Source organism: Larimichthys crocea, chromosome XX, assembly GCF_000972845.2.
Source record: "Larimichthys crocea isolate SSNF chromosome XX, L_crocea_2.0, whole genome shotgun sequence".
In the NCBI taxonomy this organism is placed as follows: Eukaryota; Metazoa; Chordata; class Actinopteri; family Sciaenidae; genus Larimichthys; species Larimichthys crocea.
Window position 1 is genome coordinate 12521741 of NC_040030.1, and position 19484 is coordinate 12541224.

General features: G+C 41.1%; 1 protein-coding gene across 3 annotated transcripts in view; it reads right to left on the bottom strand.

Moving 5' to 3' along the window:
• Window positions 1–18005, bottom strand: part of strip2 (striatin interacting protein 2) — a 34888-nt gene extending 16883 nt beyond the window's left edge. For 2 of the 3 annotated variants that reach the window (XM_019278968.2, XM_019278967.2), the window contains exons 1-7: window positions 17718–18005; window positions 10618–10687; window positions 8471–8545; window positions 3880–4014; window positions 3649–3769; window positions 1784–1852; window positions 120–226 (exon numbers count right to left, since the gene is read on the bottom strand). In XM_019278968.2, the coding sequence (XP_019134513.1) occupies window positions 120–226; window positions 1784–1852; window positions 3649–3769; window positions 3880–4014; window positions 8471–8545; window positions 10618–10687; window positions 17718–17828 (688 nt within the window). In that variant the 5' untranslated portion in view covers window positions 17829–18005. The remainder of the gene's footprint in view (window positions 1–119; window positions 227–1783; window positions 1853–3648; window positions 3770–3879; window positions 4015–8470; window positions 8546–10617; window positions 10688–17717) is intronic. The other variant, XM_019278969.2, reaches the window with a different exon arrangement.
• Between the last annotated feature and the right edge of the window lie 1479 nt (window positions 18006–19484).

Sequence of the window (19484 nt, forward strand, 5' to 3'; positions counted from 1 at the left end):
TGGATATGTGAATATACGAAAACACCTACATGTGCTTTCAGAATACTGAATGATGTCCATGAAGCAGTGCTATTGTTTTTGTCTGTATTATACAAAAAATATGGTGTGCAAAGTCAGACCTAGCTCGTTCTTGAAGGCTTCTCGGGCTGTTCTCCACTCAGGTCTGTCGTCCTCTGTTTGAAGTCTAATGGTCTCCACCATCAGGTACATGATGCTCAGTAGCACCCTGCAAGGAAAACAAACACACTGCTTGACCCTTTGCGTGCATTTATCTGGTGCCTAAAACAGTAATAATGGGCTTAGAAAGGTCTGCAAGTACAAAAGACTATAATATGATGAGTAACAGTGAAAGGTAAGTGCGAGAGGCAGAGGAGGATTTTATACAATCTGCTCGTGAGCAGAAGTACGAGAGGAAATGATTTCTGTGCTCTGCCAGGATAATGCATCATCCATTCATAATTACCCGATGTACGCCAGGCAATGCTTTTTGTATTAAATGCTTTGTTCGCTCAACAAAGCCTCGCACTTTGTTTAAATTTACTGCAATGGTCTTCAGTTTTGGAGCCACAATTAGGTGTAAATCTACTCCTGTAGCCTGTAATTATTTGTAAGTGTTCAACTGGGGAATGCACAGAAGGAGTGTGTGTGTGTGTGTGTGTGTGTGTGTGTGTGTGTGCGTACAGAGGGGTGTTTAAAAAAATCAATTCCATCAAGCAGAGGCAGAGATTGAAAATGAATGTGAGGGAAGAGGACAAAGGGTCTAATTAAATTTTGTAAATTGAAGACTGAAGATTTGGAAAATGTGTGAGTACATTAATTATTCTTTCTCATGTGGAGTAGTGATGTGGTTATATACACTCACTGGCCACTTTATTAGGTATACCTGGTCAACTGTGCGTTAACGCAAATATCCAATCAGCCAATCAGATGGCAGCAACTCAATACATTCAGGGATGTAGACACGGTCAAGACGACCTGCTGAAGTTCAAACCGAGCATCAGAATAAGTGGCTTTGGTCTGAGTATTTTAGAAACTGCTGATCTACTGCAATTTTCACGCACAATCTCTACGGTTTACAGACAATGGTCTGAGAAATTGCCTTGTTGATGCCAGAGGTCAGAGGAGAATTGGGCCACTCAGGTCCGAGATGATGGAAAGCCACTTGTTACAACCACAGGTATGCAGAAGACCATCTCTGAATGCACAATACGTCGAACCTTGAAGCAGATGGGCTACAGCAGCAGAAGACCACACCGGTTGCCACTCCTGTCAGCTAAAAACTGGAAACTTAGGGCTACAATTTGCACCAGCTCTCCAAAACTGAACGATATAAGATTGTCCGGTCGATTTCTGCTGCAACATTCAGATGGTACGGTCAGAATTTGGTGTAAACAACATAAAAGTATGGATCCATCCTGCATTGTATCAACAGTTCAGGCTGGTGCTGGTGGTGTAATGGTGTGGGGGGATATTTTCTTGGGCCCCTTAGCACCAACTGAGCATCATTTTAAACACCACAGCCTACGTGAGTATCATTGCGGACTATGTTCATTCCTTTATGACCACAGTGTACCCATCTTCTGATGGTTAATTACAGCAGGATAATGCTCAAATCATCTCAAACTGTTTTTTTGAACATGACAATGAGTTCTCTGTACACAAAGTAGCACATTTGGGATGTAGTGGAATGGGAGATTCGCATCATGGATGTGCAGCTGATAAATCTGTTAGACTCGGTACTAACAAGGTGTACATAATAAAGTGGCCGGTGAGTGTAGCTTACCTGAGCTCTGTGCTGTCTGCGAGGGAGATGGCAGGCTTCCTCACTGCACTGCTACACGCCTGGTTGTTACTGCAAACACAAAAACAGTAAGTAAATCATTTGAGGTTAGGTCTGCCTAAAAAAACAAGAGACAGTCTGTGCGTACATACAATCATAACACAGCTGTCAAAATATACACCATGATAGGGACATAAGGATCCAACCAGACTCATCATCCTCTTTGTTTAACCAGCCGTTCTCCAAAAACACCATGTGTGTGTTTGCATGATTGGCTTGCTTACGCTGCTTTGCCGTGCAGCACGGTGATAAGCCAGACTGTGCCATGATTCCTCAGAGCAGCTTATGTAACAACAAAGAAGAGCCAGATCCCAACTGAGGTCGACACCAGCAGAAACAAAGACGACATGAAGGAGCCTCTGCAGCACCGTGTCCTCATCAGAGGGTTTGTGGTGCAGTGTTTCCTTTATTCCTGCATTTCAGTCTCTTATTACTCTCTCGCAAACCTCCTCTCACTTGAGCGAGCGAACGCCTCTAATCGTACACAAGAGAAGGAGGATTTGGGAGGGAACAAGTGGACGTGCTGAGGGACCAGAGCTTCGAACATGGAAGGATTGGAAGTTCTCTGATGATACAGCCAACGTGGGATATGTATCAGTAGGAGTACAGGGGGGGTCATCACAGACTTTGTCGACTGGTGCGATCTCAACCATCTTCAAATCAACACCAGCAAAAAGAAGGAGATGGTGATTTATGCCTCAGACCACACCGGTGAACATCCAGGGATTGGATATAGAGATTGTGGGAGCACACAAATGTGTATTGTTGTTCACCTCAACAATAAACTGGACTGGTCAAAAAAAATGACTGTAGGAAAATAGTTGCTGAAAACACATGATAAGACTTTGAAAGATATATTACTGGAATGTGAAGTTAGAGGTTAAAACTGGTTCTTCACCAGTTTTCAGTCCAGGATTTTGTGGGCGGTCCTAAAGGGTGGCTCGATGACACGCTGAGGCCACCCTGAGCATACCCCTGTACCCCTAACAGAGCGATGGAGTTTCATTCATCTCACTCAGTGTTTCAAAGTTTGTCATGTCATTTTCTGAACTCATCTGACAGTCGCTTCAAAATTGCTGCTTGACTGCTCCCATGAGTGGGTATGGCTTCAGCACATTCACAGTCCTGGAGCTGAGATACTGCTCATTTTTACCAGATTTTGACACCTAATTTAATTTTTAATCATTCAAATTTGGCCGTGAGGTTAATAACACTTTCTTGTTTGGTCAAACTACGAACACATATTTATTCTTACTTTACACAGACTTTAAAGGGTTAAACAGCCTCTCAGCAACAGACTGATACACCATGTAAGAAGGAGGACTACCACGGGTCTTTCATTCCAACAGCTGTCAGACTATTTAACACCAGCATGACTTCATGACTTTCTTCGATATATTTCTTATTTATGAGTCAGTTCTTATTAACCTTTTCTACACGTGCTGCTGTGACTTTGGCTTTGGCTTTTTCAGTAACGTGACCGTTCTGCCTTTGAGAGATCTGCAGGTTTTAAAAATATTCCTTTATCTGAGACCCCCTCGCTTCCTGTATGGTCACAGGCTGTTGACCTGCCTGTTTCAATGGCTCTGCTTGCTCTTCATGTCCCTTTCTCTTAACTCTCTCTTGTGAACACGAGCAAGCAGCAAGTCTGTAATCTTATCACGTACATCCAAGGTCACAGTGATATTGTTGTTTTTGAAATTCTCAGTAGCTGATTTCATCAGGCAGTTTTTTCCATCAACTGAAGTAGTAAAGCAAAGCTTTGAATGACTCCTACATCCCCAGCATGTTCTGTATGTCATACTCACTCGATCTCCATGCTAAGCAGCTCCAGCAGTGCCGTGAAGATTCCCATGTCGTAGAGCAGGAAGACATTGTGTCTGGACCAGTGGAGGACGTCCACCTCGGTGTCACACTCATCAAACACTCCTGGGGAAAAAGGATGTGGGGAAAAGCAGGACACAAGATAGTTTTGCGTTCTGTTATAAAGTATACAAAATGTCTGCTGTAAAAAGTGATTTTAATGAATGCCTACACACCCTGTGCCAGGTACAGGATGGCCCTGGCCACCTTCAGCCTCTTGTCTCTATCAGTCACCTCCAGCGCATCCAGCAGCCTCATCACATACGCCCTCTGCTCCTCCACCGTCAGCTCGATCCACCTCCTGCCTCGAGCTGCAGGAAGGACACAACAACACAGAGCACGAGGTTATTTTCAGACGCACTTCTTCAGTATCTTTTTCCTCTGCCTTAGACACAGCTACTGCAATGTGTGGCTACACTGTCACAGTTAATACACAGACAGGAAACATGAGAAGAGAGGGAATCTGGTGGTTACATGCTTTGTGTCTTAAAGTTCAGTTATGGGGATACATTTGTCTCAGTCTGTTACTCAGCAATATTTACCATGAGCTGGTCATATTGTGGCTGTAGCCAAACGCCCGAATGTATTGAATTACTTTTTTCACATTACTTGTGAATTCATCTTTAAGCTACATAATCCTGCTCTGGCCACTTGCCCACCAGCACAAGTCCGGACATCGGCATTTTGGGATTTAATGTAGGGCCAGTGTAGATTTTCACTTTTCTATCAGTCACTTCACCCTCGTTATCTTACTCAATATCCTATTTGTTAGCTTAGTTATGATACTCGTTAGCATTTCTGTAGTTCTCATTGGCTGTGTCCGAAATCACTCACTCATTCCCTACTCCCTACTCCCTACATAGGGAAATAAATGTAGTGGACTATATAGTGAGCTTAACAGAAAAAATGTTCGGACACTTTCGGACACTTCTCTTGGCGCCGGTAATTACGTCATTGCTGTCGCACAATTAAAACGTACCACATTAATGTCGTCTCACATAATTCTTGTCCATTTACTACTGCATTTTTATTAAATTAGAGTCTTTTGATTACTGTCCTGTATGTTTTATTTTCGTGTTTTGTTTTCTATTTAAGCATCATCCTCATCCTCTCATCCATCCGCTGAAAAAAACATACACCGTTATTTTAGAAAACTCCTGTAGCGCTGTAGAAATGCCATCTACTGTCAGTCTGGCTGTTTGTGTTTTATCAATAATTCAATTATTTACTTTTTATTTACTTTTTTATTTCAATTTATTTCCTTTCCGCGCCCAGAGAACTTCTGGCAATGCATGATGGGATATCTTGCTTCGGTTAGTGACCATCGGATGCTCACTACATTTCGCGGTGAATTATGGGATACATGCAGTGCACTATATAGTGGACACTAAACATTCGGACACCACTACAAAATGGCGTGGTCACTATATAGTGCACTACATAGTGGTTAGGGAGTGATTTCGGACACAGCCATACTCATTAGCTGAGGACCTACTTGTGTTAGCTTAGTTATTATACTGACTATATTAGCATACTCATAACCTTACTGTAGTTCTCATACTCATTAACTTATGGTATTAACATACTAATTATCCCACTGTAGTTATACTGATTAGCTTAATGTAGTTATCATACTCATTAGCCTACTGCAGTTATCATATTCATTAGCTACACATTAGCTTAAACTCATTGTCATCTGGACAATGAGTTTTTTGTTTTTTTTGCAAGCTAACTGCGGCCTCATTTTTGAGACGTCATGCTTTTATGAGAAGTCTTTATTCTCATTTATTATTTATTTTTATCATTATTTTTGTGTCTTCATTAGATAGTGAAGCTGAACACATTCCCAGAAATTGGGGAAAGAAATGGGGGATCACAGGGGCGGTCGGTAGCGTGGGTAGTGGGTTAAGCGGCCGCCCCGTGTGTGGAGGCTACAGTCCTCGCTGCAGCTGGCCCCGGCTCGAATCCCGCATCGGACGGCTAATTTACTGCGTGTCGCTCCCCCTCTCTCTGCCGCCTCCTTCCTGTCTATCTTCAGCTGTGCTATCAATAAAGGCATAAAAAGGCCAAAAAAATAATAAAAAAAGAAAAGAAATGGGGGATCACATGCAAAGGGCCACTATATGTGGTAAGGACTCTATGGGGCAGACGCTCTACCAGGTGAACTACCAACACGTCCCTTACTGTCTGAAGGTCATGTTATACCTCTCATCTCTCCTGCCTTACCAGACATGTCTCACATGTGACTTATTTAAACTCAGGGTCGTACGGCCGGCTGCAAATAATTTGTGTCTGGATATTCACAGTGATTATGTTATACTGTGTGCATGAATATAGAGACTGACTGTTGTTTTGATGTGTCATTAGCTTTTAACATCATGTTCAGGCCCACTGCATCAGCTCTAGAAATAGCTGAAGGCTAGAGTGTGTTGAAGCACACAGAGCATTAATTAACAGTGGCGTTATAATAAGGAATGAGAAATACATATGCACAAAAAAAAGATTATTGACACTAGCACAAACCAAGTGTGGCATAAAGTAGATCTCAAATTACTACAGAAAAAGGCAGCCTTAAAGAAATACAGGCCTTCTTTGGCAAGGATCAAACCCTGTTTTCTACAGCGTAAGTCCTCTATTCTTAGACTGTTCACTTGCTGACAGTAATGGGCATTAAGAAGCGTAACATCGTCATGATCAGCAGAGCTTAGCTCTTCTTCTGCTTAAAGATACCCTGACTTGCGCTGTCTACTCTAGACAGCCCTGTCCTTTTCTACAGCGAGGAACTTAAATTAGACATGTCGTGATAATCACAGTGATACATCGTGATTTATGGGTTATGGTGGCAAACACTGATGAGCACACACACACACATACACACACTCTAAGAGCACAGATATACATTGCTCACTGAACACACACACTAATGAAAAGGCTGTGATGCATAGAGGCACCTTTGTGCTCTATCTCTGTAAAACAGCAGCCGGAGAGGCTCTCATCTAATCCTGCTATTCATTACCGCTCAGCTTGAAGAGGAGGTGACAGATAAACAGGACCTCACCTCACTCTCTTGTTTACAGTGTGTGCCACAGTGACTTCTGCATGAGACCTGATCAAGACAAGACTGTATGATTTAAAATGTCAAGTATAGAGACATTTATTGCTTTGCATTTGCGCAGGATCTATCGTCAGACAGGCTGATAATTCATGTAGGGAAAAGTCGCTTTGTTCTTGGTAAGCAAACATTAATCACACGGTCAGAACAGGCCCTCCCATCTGTATCTGTAGGGATATTCATTCTTTGAACAGCTTAAAAGAGCACAGCTTTGATGTGCCTGGAAAACCTCGCCTCGCCTCGCACAGGTCAGCTTAAAACCAAAAAAGAAAAAAAAGCAAACCCCAACAGCAGTACACTGAAGAGCAACGTTGGCTCGTGATGCACTTCAGAGGTGAACGAGTTTTAACACATCACTTTTACAGAGAGGTTGAGAAATGCAGGCTGGAAGGGTGAAAAACAACCAATTTTGTAGTCACCAATTTGACTTTACGGGCCCTTTTGTGCACATCTCGCCATTAATGTGTGTGTACATGTTGACCTGAGCTGAATTTGTGGGCACAGTCAATCACTGGACACAAAACTTTTGAAGTGGTTGCACAGCAAATGTTTTAGCAGGAAACTCACAGGTGTATTAATGATAGCAGCATTCACTTAGGGGAGGTTACTGTGATATTTAATGGAGATGTGTTGTTGGTACAGTTACCATGTCCATCTGTGTTTTTCCTGCTTTGACAAGTCAAAATGTCTGCTGTGCAACCAGTCCAAAAACACTGAGGCTCTGAAACATAAGCTGTATCTCAGTCCACGTACTTCCATACGTATACTTGCTAGTTTGGAGCTGAAGTGGATGCACTGAATACCCCTATTATACAAATGTAACTTGTACATAGATTTTATATTTATGTTTTTGCAGTCAAAGGTTGGGGCTCAAGAGCTAGAGCAGTGATAACGGTGGTTCAATCTCCGGCTCCTTTAGTCTGCACGTCATTGTCCTTGGGCAAGATACCAAGCCCCAATTTGCTTCGCCAGGAAGTACAGAGTACTACATAGAAGTGTACTAATGCAAGTATCTGAATTAAGACACAGCTATAGTGATCTACTGCTGGCAGTATTAACATTGTAGCTAATGTGCTGCCCTTTAGAGTTCTACAGAGAGCCTAGGTGTTTTTATCTCCTTATTCATTTCACTTGAAATTTCCTTTAACGCACATTTTATTGTGTCTGTATAGTCGGAACATTTTGTTCAGTTAACCTTCAGCGTCTTACTCATGGATACTTTATCAAGCACTGAACTGGAGCCAGCAGGGACGTTCAGAGCTGCACAAAAGGACTCCTGTTGTCCTGTTGTGTCAGTCAACAGCAGTCTCATTGTTCAAAGAGCCGTCAAGGTCTTTGTGGTAAACAGCAGCAACAAAAGGCAGCAGCAGCTTCACTCTACTGGCTGTAGACTTCTTCGTGTTTGATACGGCAAAGTGGTGTGAGTATTTGTGTCCCCATTTTGTGTCTCAAACAAACTGCAGACAGCTCAGCTTTTACTCTCTCCTGCCGTGGAGAGCAACACACCTTGTATCCTACAGGTAATCTAGACACATTAAGGGATGTGCAGAAAGCTTTTCCATAGCCATTTAACAGACCTTATAATCTCATATACACACACACACACACACACACACACACATACACACACACACACGTACATGCAAACACAGTACCATGGCTCCTGAAGTCCTCCTCAAAGTAGTCTCTGTTCAGGGCAAATTCAGGCTCCTCTGTGTAACTGTAGAGCTCTATGGACAGAACAGAGCATACGTGGATCAATTACAAACGATTAGTCAATTAATCAATGAAAAAACAAACAATTATAACAGAACAGAACAGTTAGAGTAGAATACAATAGAAACAGGAGACAAGTAAACTCCTGCGGGTAAGCCGAGCTATCCTACAAAAACTAAACAAACTAAAACACATTTGTTTTTACAGTAAAAACTCGTAGCTGTGGTTGCCAGAATTTTACTGTAAAAATACAGTACAACATACTTTAATATAACAGTAAAAGGGCATTAGTACTGTTGATTTCACATATAAAGTATATAAAATGTCTGTAGATTTTGTGGTAATAAAAACTGCCAAACCATTACAGTAAAAAAATGTAAAATATGCCATTAAATATTACAGTATTTTACTGTATAATTCAAAGTCTCTAATATAAAATACTACTTTATTCCTTAAAATATACCTTTAAAATGGCATCTAAATAAAAGAAATATCACTGTTTTAATACCTTTAAAATGGCATCTAAATAAAAGAAATATCACTGTTTTACTTCATGCAGGAAACCAGTTATTTTACGATGTTTTACTGTCATGGATCAGTAGTTTTTCACTGTAAAATCTACAGATATCTTTACAGTGCAGAGCTCCTGTGTCCTCAGCGGTGATCTCATTTGTTTCATGCATAGTCGAACAATCTGTCAGGTTGCTGTTCTGAGAGCAGTCGACATCCCTTGACCCCAAGGAGCTGTCACTAGAAAGTCGCTGTCTGTTTGTGCATGTTTGCCAATGTGGACTAACACTTGGCAAATCAGCGGCCGCTTTCCATCTTTGCTCTCAACGTTTCTCCCTGGCTCTGGGGACAAAAAAAGTTCTACCAAGAAGGTGAGGAGTTAAAATTTGACCCTTGAAATAAACTATCGTTCAACATTGTTGATCTGTTCTTCTGTAATTTATGTGTCTTTTGGCATTCATAAACAAGCTCATAGTCACACATGAGCTGTTACCCGATACACAGACGCTGGAACAATGCAGCAGTTTTACATGTATAATCATAGTGTTTGTGATTACTCATAACATTAGTCATACAATCTGTCCTATGTCTGGAAAACATGTCAGGACGAAAAATCTTTGTTCTATGCTTTCAGCACTGTATCAGCTTATTGTCTTGTTTTATGAATAGCACTGTAACATAAAACAGCTGAAGGAAACCTGAGGAATGTAGATGTGGTATTATTTTTCCAATCAATAGCACATTGTAGTCTATATGCTGAGCAGAAACAGAAGTATTACTGTGGGTGAACTTGTGTGGCACATAAGAACTATTTAGAAGTTTTGCTGTAAGTCTGAGTTTGACATGAAAACCGAACTGGATAAAAACTACTGATAGCACAAAAAGGACAAATTCAGGGAAGCAGGTCAACCAGGCCAGATGTGTGCACAATGGTATATAACCAACCAGATGTGCTAAAACAGCCATGTGAACACAGCTGTGCTTTGAGATACATGCTAACGTCAGCATCAAGCGGCAACCTGTGAAGTCAAACCAATGCAGAAGCACAAGTTTTATGCTGCAGTTTAGTTGAGTGTGTTATCAGTTGCTATGCATATGAATGTCATTAGTTTTGGTAGTTAAAATAAAGTTTAATTTGTCCAGAATTAAAATTAAACACCTGATGGTGTTTCTAGAGGAAAGATCAGGGGATTATCAAAGTGTTCATCCTCTGGGTACCATGAATATTAACATTTCATGGCAATCTAATCCAATAGTTATAAAGATATTACACTAAAAGTTAAAATAGGTCAATCTCATGGTGGTGCTAGAGGAAAAGTCAAGGGATCACTAAAATAAGTAGGATTCGTCCTCTGGGGAACATGAATGTCTGCACAAAATGTCAACAGGAATCTATCCAAATGTCGATTTATTCAAGTTTGGACCACAGCAATGCCACATCGCTAGTATGACGACAAGATGACATCCACCCATCGTGGGAAAACCAGATTTTATATGGTGGTGGTGGAATCACAAACAATAATGTCTAATCGTTTCAAGGAAAGGTCTGGTGAGTTTAGTCGCTGGTCAGTCTTACCTGAAAGCTCTGCAGTCAGTGTGTCAGTGTCTCCATACTCAAACTCCAGGTTGGGAGACTCCATGGAGCTCTGTGAATGATCAAAACACAAATGAGCATTACATACATTAAATATGTCACCGAACACCGAGTCACAGATATCCTGACACCCACATGCAAACAGATCCTCAAACATACTGTAGGCTATTCACATTTTGCAACACCTACCACTACACACTTCAACTCCACACATCACCCACACACGCACACACACACACACTCCTCAGACTCGTTCACAGTTTTGCTTCATCATGTGTATTTTAGAGTTTTGATTGGCTGCTGAATCTCCAGGCAGCGTTGATTAGCCATTTAGATTTGTTTCTCTTAGATCCTCTTATCCAGAGAGACATTCACAGTAACAGATGTTCTCTACGGGCACACACAGCTACTGCTTTAATCAATCAGACTGAACAGTTAAAGGATGCTCTCCTTAACAAGGCAGCTCGTCCAGATGCTCGGGTGGAGCAATAAAGTGCATGAGGAAAGAAGGGTGGGGAGTCAACGTAGTCTCTGTTTCACATCAGATTAGCTGCTGTATCCAGCTGAGGGTCTCCGACTTTAGCCTAACCCCGTGATTAGCACGTGGCCAAGACACTGCACACATTAAGTTTCTATGAACGCACTCACCGGCTGCATGCAATCGCACAAACTTTTGACAAAGTGGTATCTGATTTATTGGGTTTCAAAACTTTCAATGAACGTGCACCCACACATTTAGTTCAGTTGAGCAGGACAGGCAGGCATGCTCACACAGAGGTTATTAATACTGTGGTAGCAGTGAATTATCCAAATGACAAAGACTCTTGGTTCTTAGGGATGACAATTTCAGCCCGGTCCAGACTGAAATATCTCAAGTACTGGACGGATTACCACAAACTGCCATAACTTAACTTTTAATCTAGTTCAATTGTTGGAACTCAACTGTCGTAGTCCAGTATTTTGGTTTACAACCAAAACAAAAACCAAATCATATGCCGCAGTTGTACTTTGTGTTCAGAACTGATTAGCTAATAGCATGCTAACATGTCAAAGTTAGATGATGAACATGGTAAACAATATACACAGTGTGCGAACTCTACAAGCGGCAACTTCGTGGCTGTAAAGCCAATGCGGAAGTGCCAAAAACTGCAGTTCCTCAAACAGCCACTTGGGGCTGGCTACAGAACGAGTCAATCTCCATAAGCCTCCATATTAAAATGTCCAACTTCACAACAGACAAACATGTTTACAGCCTGGTACAAAACAGTTTTGATCTCTTTGTGAATTTCACCGTTCAAGACAACTGTACTGAGTCTAAATTTTAACTCATTGTTCAAATTATATTAAGGCCTAAAGTTATGCAGAATTAACAGCATTGCCCCTTTCGCTGACAGATAGATGTTGTTACAGATGGCCTGTTTGAGCACTTAGCACTTAGCACTTAGCCCGATGATCCACACCTTTGCCGATTTTTAGATCAGCCAGTAAAGAGGCAGGACTGCCAACATGGCGGCGGTCAGAGCCACCACACCCTGAGCTTCTCTTCAGAAATTTATGGGTGACTTGGACATGGATACACTGTCCGTTCTTTTATACAGTCAGTGGTATCATACATAGTCGTATGATACATGTAGAAACATGTATGATCATTACATCAAAAACTGAGGATGCCAGATTGCCTACAAGGGATCAAGTTACCTATCACTTACAGATGAGCACAATAATTTCTTGGTACAATTAGGAATTCAAATGGGCAACATATCAAACCTACCAAACCCTTTGAGTTAATGTGAGTGGTTTATAATTTTGTGCTACCACACTTGGTGGTGATGCCAAGAATGGCATGTGGTATCTTTATTAAAGTGAATTAACGATGAACGCCCTCATGCATGAATCATATCTCAATAATAGCCTAATTTTACTCATAAGCCAAGAAGATGAAGATACAGAAAAATAGAAATGCATGGCTAAAATAGCATATTTAGAGATCATGTTTTCAGGGCGAGTTTATGTCCAAGCCTCAACTCTTTAGTTCGCCCCCTGATTATACCTGCTCAACATCAGCTTTGTTAGCATTGTCATTATCGGCATGCTGACGTTAGCATTTGGCTTCAAGAACTGCAAAAAAACTCAATATTGCAAAACAGACAATCTAACATGTATAAAATGTAAGAACTGAAGAGACTGGAAAGTTTAACCTGACAAACAGGAGCTTACCAGCGACAAAAGACTCATATTTTTCGGTTGGGGGATGTGAACTGACGAAATTCCTCTGCAGGGCTGATTAAAGATTAATTTAATGTTAATGAGAAACAAAAAGAAAAACCCTCCTGGCTGCACTGGAAGTCTCTAAGCTGTGAGTGTTAGATGTGTTTAACCCTGTCAAAACTGCCCCAGGTCCAGGACTGTAAATAAGGATGTGCTCTGAGTCAGCTATCCTGGTTAAACAACACTGTGTGGCGTCATGTAACTGTCTCCTATAAATACCTGCAGCGACCAAGTCAGCATGCAACTGGAATATACAAGTCAGACGTCAGCAGGATGTTTGTTTATGACACCGAGCCAAAGCAATGGAGATTTGATGTCATTACTGCACATGTAAACCAGGAAATGAAAACCACTTGGGACTGCGGATGATTCAATGTGAAGAAAGCCGGGGTGCTGCCTTATTTTCACAATCTGCAGCAAGCCCTGACAATCATCATGACATGAAACTGTAAAATCTTTCGATACAGTACAATAAATGCTAGTTAAGAATTATTAATGTAAAGTTTTAAATATAAGCTCTATTAAAGGCCCATTTTATCAGCTGCTCATCCTGCTGTCTGTGGCTTAAAAAAGAAGTCTGATTATTTTTATTATTGACTAATGTCTTGATTATTTTTGACTCACTTATCATTTGATAATTATAGATATTATTTGCGTCTTCAAATGTCTTGTTTGGTCCGACCAACAGACCAGACTACTAAACCCTGCACACAGCTAAGTTTTCAAAACAGGATATGCTCACATCTTTTTTCTCATAATACCAAGCAGCAATCTCTGTGGCTATCAATGCTAAGTGTCTAAAACTGCAGGAAACTGGGGCGGTTGGTGGCGTAGTGGGTTAAGCGGCCGCCCCGTGTGCAAGAGGCTTCAGTACTCACTGCAGCTGGCCCTGGTTTGAATCCCGCATCAGACGGCCATTTACTGCATGTCATTCCCCCTCTCTCTGCCCCCTGCTTCCTGTCTATCTTCAGCTGTACTATCAAAAAAGGCCAAAAAAATAATCTTTAAAAAAAAAAAACTGCAGCAAACTCACCTGTTCAAATTATATTAAGGCTTAAAGCATGGCTGCTTTGATTGACAGGTAGGTGCTGTTACAGATGGCCTGTTTGAGCACCCAGGTCTCATTCAGCCCGCCTAAGGTCCAGCAATGATCCACGTCTTTACCGATTTTTAGATCATACCGGAGGCAGAAGAGGCAGGACTACCAACATGGCAGCGACCAGAGCCACATATTCTGAGATTCATTACGGCGCTTCAGAAAACCTATGTGTGACGTTACAGATACAACATCCATTCTTTTTACTGTCAGTGCTCAGCAAAAACTTAACCCTAAATCATTTCTACATAAATCTAAAGTTGACCTCAACGCATCTCTCTTTTGACAGATTTTACACATAAACATCAGAAAGAGTTCTCTGAATTGACTTTGGAAAGTTTACCTGGCAGGGAGGGTCTAATGAAAAGAACGTTTGGATTATGGTAAATGGAGGAGCTAGCATTTTTGGAACTTGACCCAAACTACAAATTAAAAATTAACCCTTTTAACCACAATTCTTGAAATATTGTTTGTGGTAAAAGAAAATGCCAACCAACAGAATAATCATATATGAGGCTGCAACTTCTTTAAAATGAATTTAAAGGCCACTTATATTAATCAATTTATCAGAGGTGATGTGTTCAGATTGCTTTTTTTGTCCATCTAATAGATCACAACCCAAAACTACTCAACTTACAGCAATATGAAACAGAAATAAAAGCAGCAAATCTTCACATTTGAGAAAATGAAATCGGCACGTTTTGACTTTTTTTTGCTTGAAGAACGACTTGAACGATTAATCGATCATCAAAATCATTGGCAATACATTTTTTTTCTTGATTAAGCAACTAATAGCTTGAGCAGTGATGATGTAAAAAAAGAGAAAAGCAGCAAATCTTCACATTTGAGAAGCTGGATAAGGAGAATGTTTGCCATTTTGCTTGATAAATGACTTGATAAATGAAAATTAGTTAATTTTAATTGATTAATCGAACAAGCAGCCTTGTGCACCATCCATCTGGGGAAGATCTCACTGTCACCTCGGGGACCAAACCCAACTGAGATCTTCAACTCCTGCGAGCATCAACACGGAGCGTCTCTCTCAGCTCTTCCACTGCACCATCTCTCTCCCTCTCTCTCCTTCATTTTCTCACCCAGTGTCCCCTCTCTGCTGCCAGCCGATAACGAAAGCCTTCCTCGCTCCAAACTGGCAACGCTTCTGTGCTCGCTCCCACACTCTGCACCACATCGGTGTGCAAACACTGGGCACAATGTCAAGGCAGGCCACCCCCGCTCCTACCAACATATGCCACATAGACAAGAGATGGCTGCTCAACACGGCGCAAACGACAGACAGTTTACAGACATAAACGAATCGGATTTGAGCTTCATTTATTCAGACAGACCGGTTTCAGAGCATCAACATCAACACATGGCTCTGACGTTAAGTGCTTTCAACGTCCATTCGTATTGTCATTCAACCCCCTCTACCCCTTGCCCCAGAATCCAACGGCTGTGAGATGAACATGCTCCAATTCCCTCAAAACCATTCAATGTGCTCATACACAAACACACACACACACACACATGACAGGGGTATTACTGAGTCGATTTTGGCCTGGAGGACAGATTTGACTGCTTAACTTCTCAAGTGTATCTGAGGCTGAACAACCCAGGAATGAAAACCCATCTTCTTCTAATTTTTTCATGAGGGGATGAATTATAGTCGTCAGGCTGAACATGAGCAGAGTTGACTGGATTTGTCTCATTGATAGAAGAAAAAAATCGATCAATCGAGCACTTGTTTTTTTTCAATAAACTGTCTAAAAGTAGTGAAATGAGCCCAAAGTGATGTGTCCATAATGGTCCAAACCCCAGAAATGTTCAATTTACAATAATTCAAACAGAGCAGAGCAACAAATCCTAATATTTCAGAAACTAGAACCAGCCAAGTGTTTGGTGTGTATCCTTAAAAAACAAACAATAACATTATTTATAGGGTCTGATATTGGGCCAATTTTATCGGTTGATGTTGGCCAATCACAGACATATCAGTATCAGCGGATATGCTTGAATGAAAACAGATGCTTGGAGTAATTCTGATCTATTCATTTATGAGCTATTTGTGCTTTAAATGTATAGTTATTTTTAACTATTACATTCACAGTGAAGTTTAAACGTTTTGATGTCAAGTTTATAGCTAAACTATAAAATATTCTGGCTCCATTTCATATCTTTATGACTAGTGTTTGATGACCACGTCTGAAGGATTATTGCAAAAAAAAGTGTTTATTTATATACTGTACATACATCAAAAAATACTTGCTGATGTATTCATATCATGAACTGGCAACTTGTCCAGGGTGTACCCCGCCTCTCACCCAGTGCCAACTGGGGTTGGCTCCAGTACCCTGTGACCCTGACAGGCAGTGATAGAAAATAGAGGGATGGATGTCAATATCATAATTTTTTACTGCATACTAATGGTATCAGCCTCAGCAATCCAGTATTGATCAGGCTCTAATTAATAATCTGAATCGTTGCCCATTCATTTTCCTTTGATCGACTAAATCCAAAATATTGTCAATTGAGCATTTCACAAAGGCCTAAAAGCTGTCATTAACAAAAATACCACTGACAGTATAAAGAATGGACGGTGTAAGCGTAACGTCACTCGTAGGTTTCTGTAGAGCTGTTTTAAAGCTCAAAATCTGTGGCGCTGGCCTCCGCCATGTCGGCAGTCCTGTCTCTTCTAAGCCTTCATATAATTGGCATGGGGGAGTTTTTTGTACCAGGCTGTAAACATGTTTATTTCTGCTGTGAAGTTGGACATTTTAACATGAGGGCTTATGGAGATTGACTCATTCTGTAGCCAGCCTCAAGTGGATGTTTGGGGAACTGCAGTTTTTGACACTTTTGCATTTGCTTCACTTCACAGACACGGAGAATGCTGCTTAAGAAATACCCAAAATGTGATCGCAAGTAAAATGCAGGATCGGTGTGACACTTTGCTGCATTTCTTTGTGAAATGAGCAGTGCGAATAAATCATGTTGGGCTGTAAACACTATTTTCTGTCATGTTATAGCGATCAATGAATCGAGAAAATTGCTGGCAGAGAGTTTCTGCTTTTCGAGGAAGTATGTTGTACATAAAGCAGAGCTACAGCTCATCATTATCACTTAATATTACTTTTTTTTTTTTTAGAATTAGAAGTAGCAATAAACGGAGTAAAATAATTAGAAATGTTACCAGGGGCCAAAGTAAAGTCTTAAATGAGTAGGTTTTTTTAATGATGTGAAATGATGACTTTTGCAAAATATAAAAACTGATTTTAGTCAACACAAGTGAAGGACACAAACCAATGTCAACCATGAGGCATGAGGATAAATAATGTATTACCAAAGGAGAATAAAAATCTATGAATATTAATACACAGATCTGTTGGTGGTTGTGGTAGTGGTGGTGGTGGTGGTCCTGACAGAAGCAGTCGCATTTCACCACCTGCATTCTCCACGTTGAGCACCACTGTAGGATTACTGCTGGGTTATTTATAGGAGCCGGTTGCCAAAATAACACCTCGGTGTCTGCCTGCCTGCCTGTCTGCATGCATGCATGCTTTCGGAGCCAAGACAGCGACTGACTGCATGGGAAGGACATCCAGCAGGACTAAAAGCTCCCCAGCAACAACACACACACACACACACACACACACCTCCAGTGCGCTCCTATACCATAAGCTGTAGTAGCCGACTGGACACAAACACCTCTCCGATTTACCTCCGACTCCTTCTGCTGATCCTTGAACACATCTTTCCCTTTCGGCCTCTGTCTGTCGCCGTTATCGTTAAGGTTATTAATGATAGGTACCTCCATGTCCTCCGCCTGCATCTTTCTGTCTCGGTCGGTTCACTTCCTTCTCCGCGGGTAGTGCATACCGGTCCGGTGGAAGAGCTGAGACTGCGCCGCACCAAGAGGAGAGCACCGGCTCCGGAGCCCAAGTTGCCCAAGATCTCCTCCTCCTCCTCCTCTGCTGCTGCTGCTGCTGCTGCTGATACCCCCCCCCCCCCCACACACACACACACACACACACACACACACACACACACACACACACACACACACACACACACACACACACACACACACGCCGCTAGTATGTTTGGTTCGTTGTCCCTGTGCGCCCCGAGAAGGCGGGGTTAGAGAGAGGCAACATGACAGCAAAAATTGGAGCATCAGCTGACCACATGAGAGTAAAACGAGGTGTTACGTGGGGTCAGTCAGTATGTAGAGGGTTGAACATGCAAAAGGGATAACACAAATATTTGACATTGTAAACATTTTGGAACATTTTAGAACATTTTTAAAGATTAAGGAACATTTTAAACATTATGGAACATTTAACATATTTAAACATTTTGGAACATTTAACATATTTAAACATTTTGGAACATTTAACATATTTAAACATTTTGGAACATTTTTAAACATTTTGGAACATTTTAGAACATTTTGGAACACTTAAGAACATTTTTAAACATTATGGAACATTTAACATATTTAAACATTTTGAAACATTTTGAAACATTTTGGAACACTTAAGAACATTTTTAAAGATTATGGAACATTTTTAAACATTATGGAACATTTAACATATTTAAACATTTTGGAACAAATTCCTGATTTTTACTTGAGGAGCAGTCAAGCTCTGTTGTGGGGTTACAAACAGCAGTGCTGGATACTTGCAACATCAGTGGAAACTATTAATTCCCCTGTTAGTGGCAGTATTTTTAAATGATTCTTTGGTCTTAACCAAATATCCTTGACAAAATATGTTACTGCGTTTTGGTTTTGTAGGTCAGTATAGTTGGTTATTTGCTGCAGATGATAGTAGAAAATAGAATGTGTCCAGCGTTGGCTGACGGATGATGTTTCTCTCTGGTTTTGTCAAGCTAAATGAACATAAAACAATATAATCAAATGTCTCGATACACAATCTGCTGTCAGTTCATATGTCTGGGTCTCAGTTTGTGTGACTTTCACAGTTTTAGATGACACCCTCCCCTCAGAGAAGCAAGTGAATTATTGATATGTGGAGGTGGGGGTTCGTGTTGCCAAACACTCCTACCTACCCACATGCTCACACACACACACACACACACACACACACACACACACACCAACCCCTGACTGTGAAAACCACTTAAGATGACATGATTGAATTGTACAGCTGAATGTAAGCACGAGCTTCTGGTGGAACGTGACCACATGGCAGGTCAGCAGGGGTTGTGAGGGGATAAGTTCACGATTAAATAAATAAATAAATATTCGGCGGTGGTTGAATCAATTTAGACTGAAGTCTGACAAACATATAAATCCAATAAAACAAAGACGAGAGAAGTCAGAGTAGTAACAAGTAACATTCCTGTGGTTTGTTTGGTTGTGATGTTCATTATAAAAGATAAGAGACTTTGTTGTCACCCATCTGTATACAGGGCACATCGAAGAACAAAACTATATTCTGGATCCCCGGTGCAAAACGGAAAG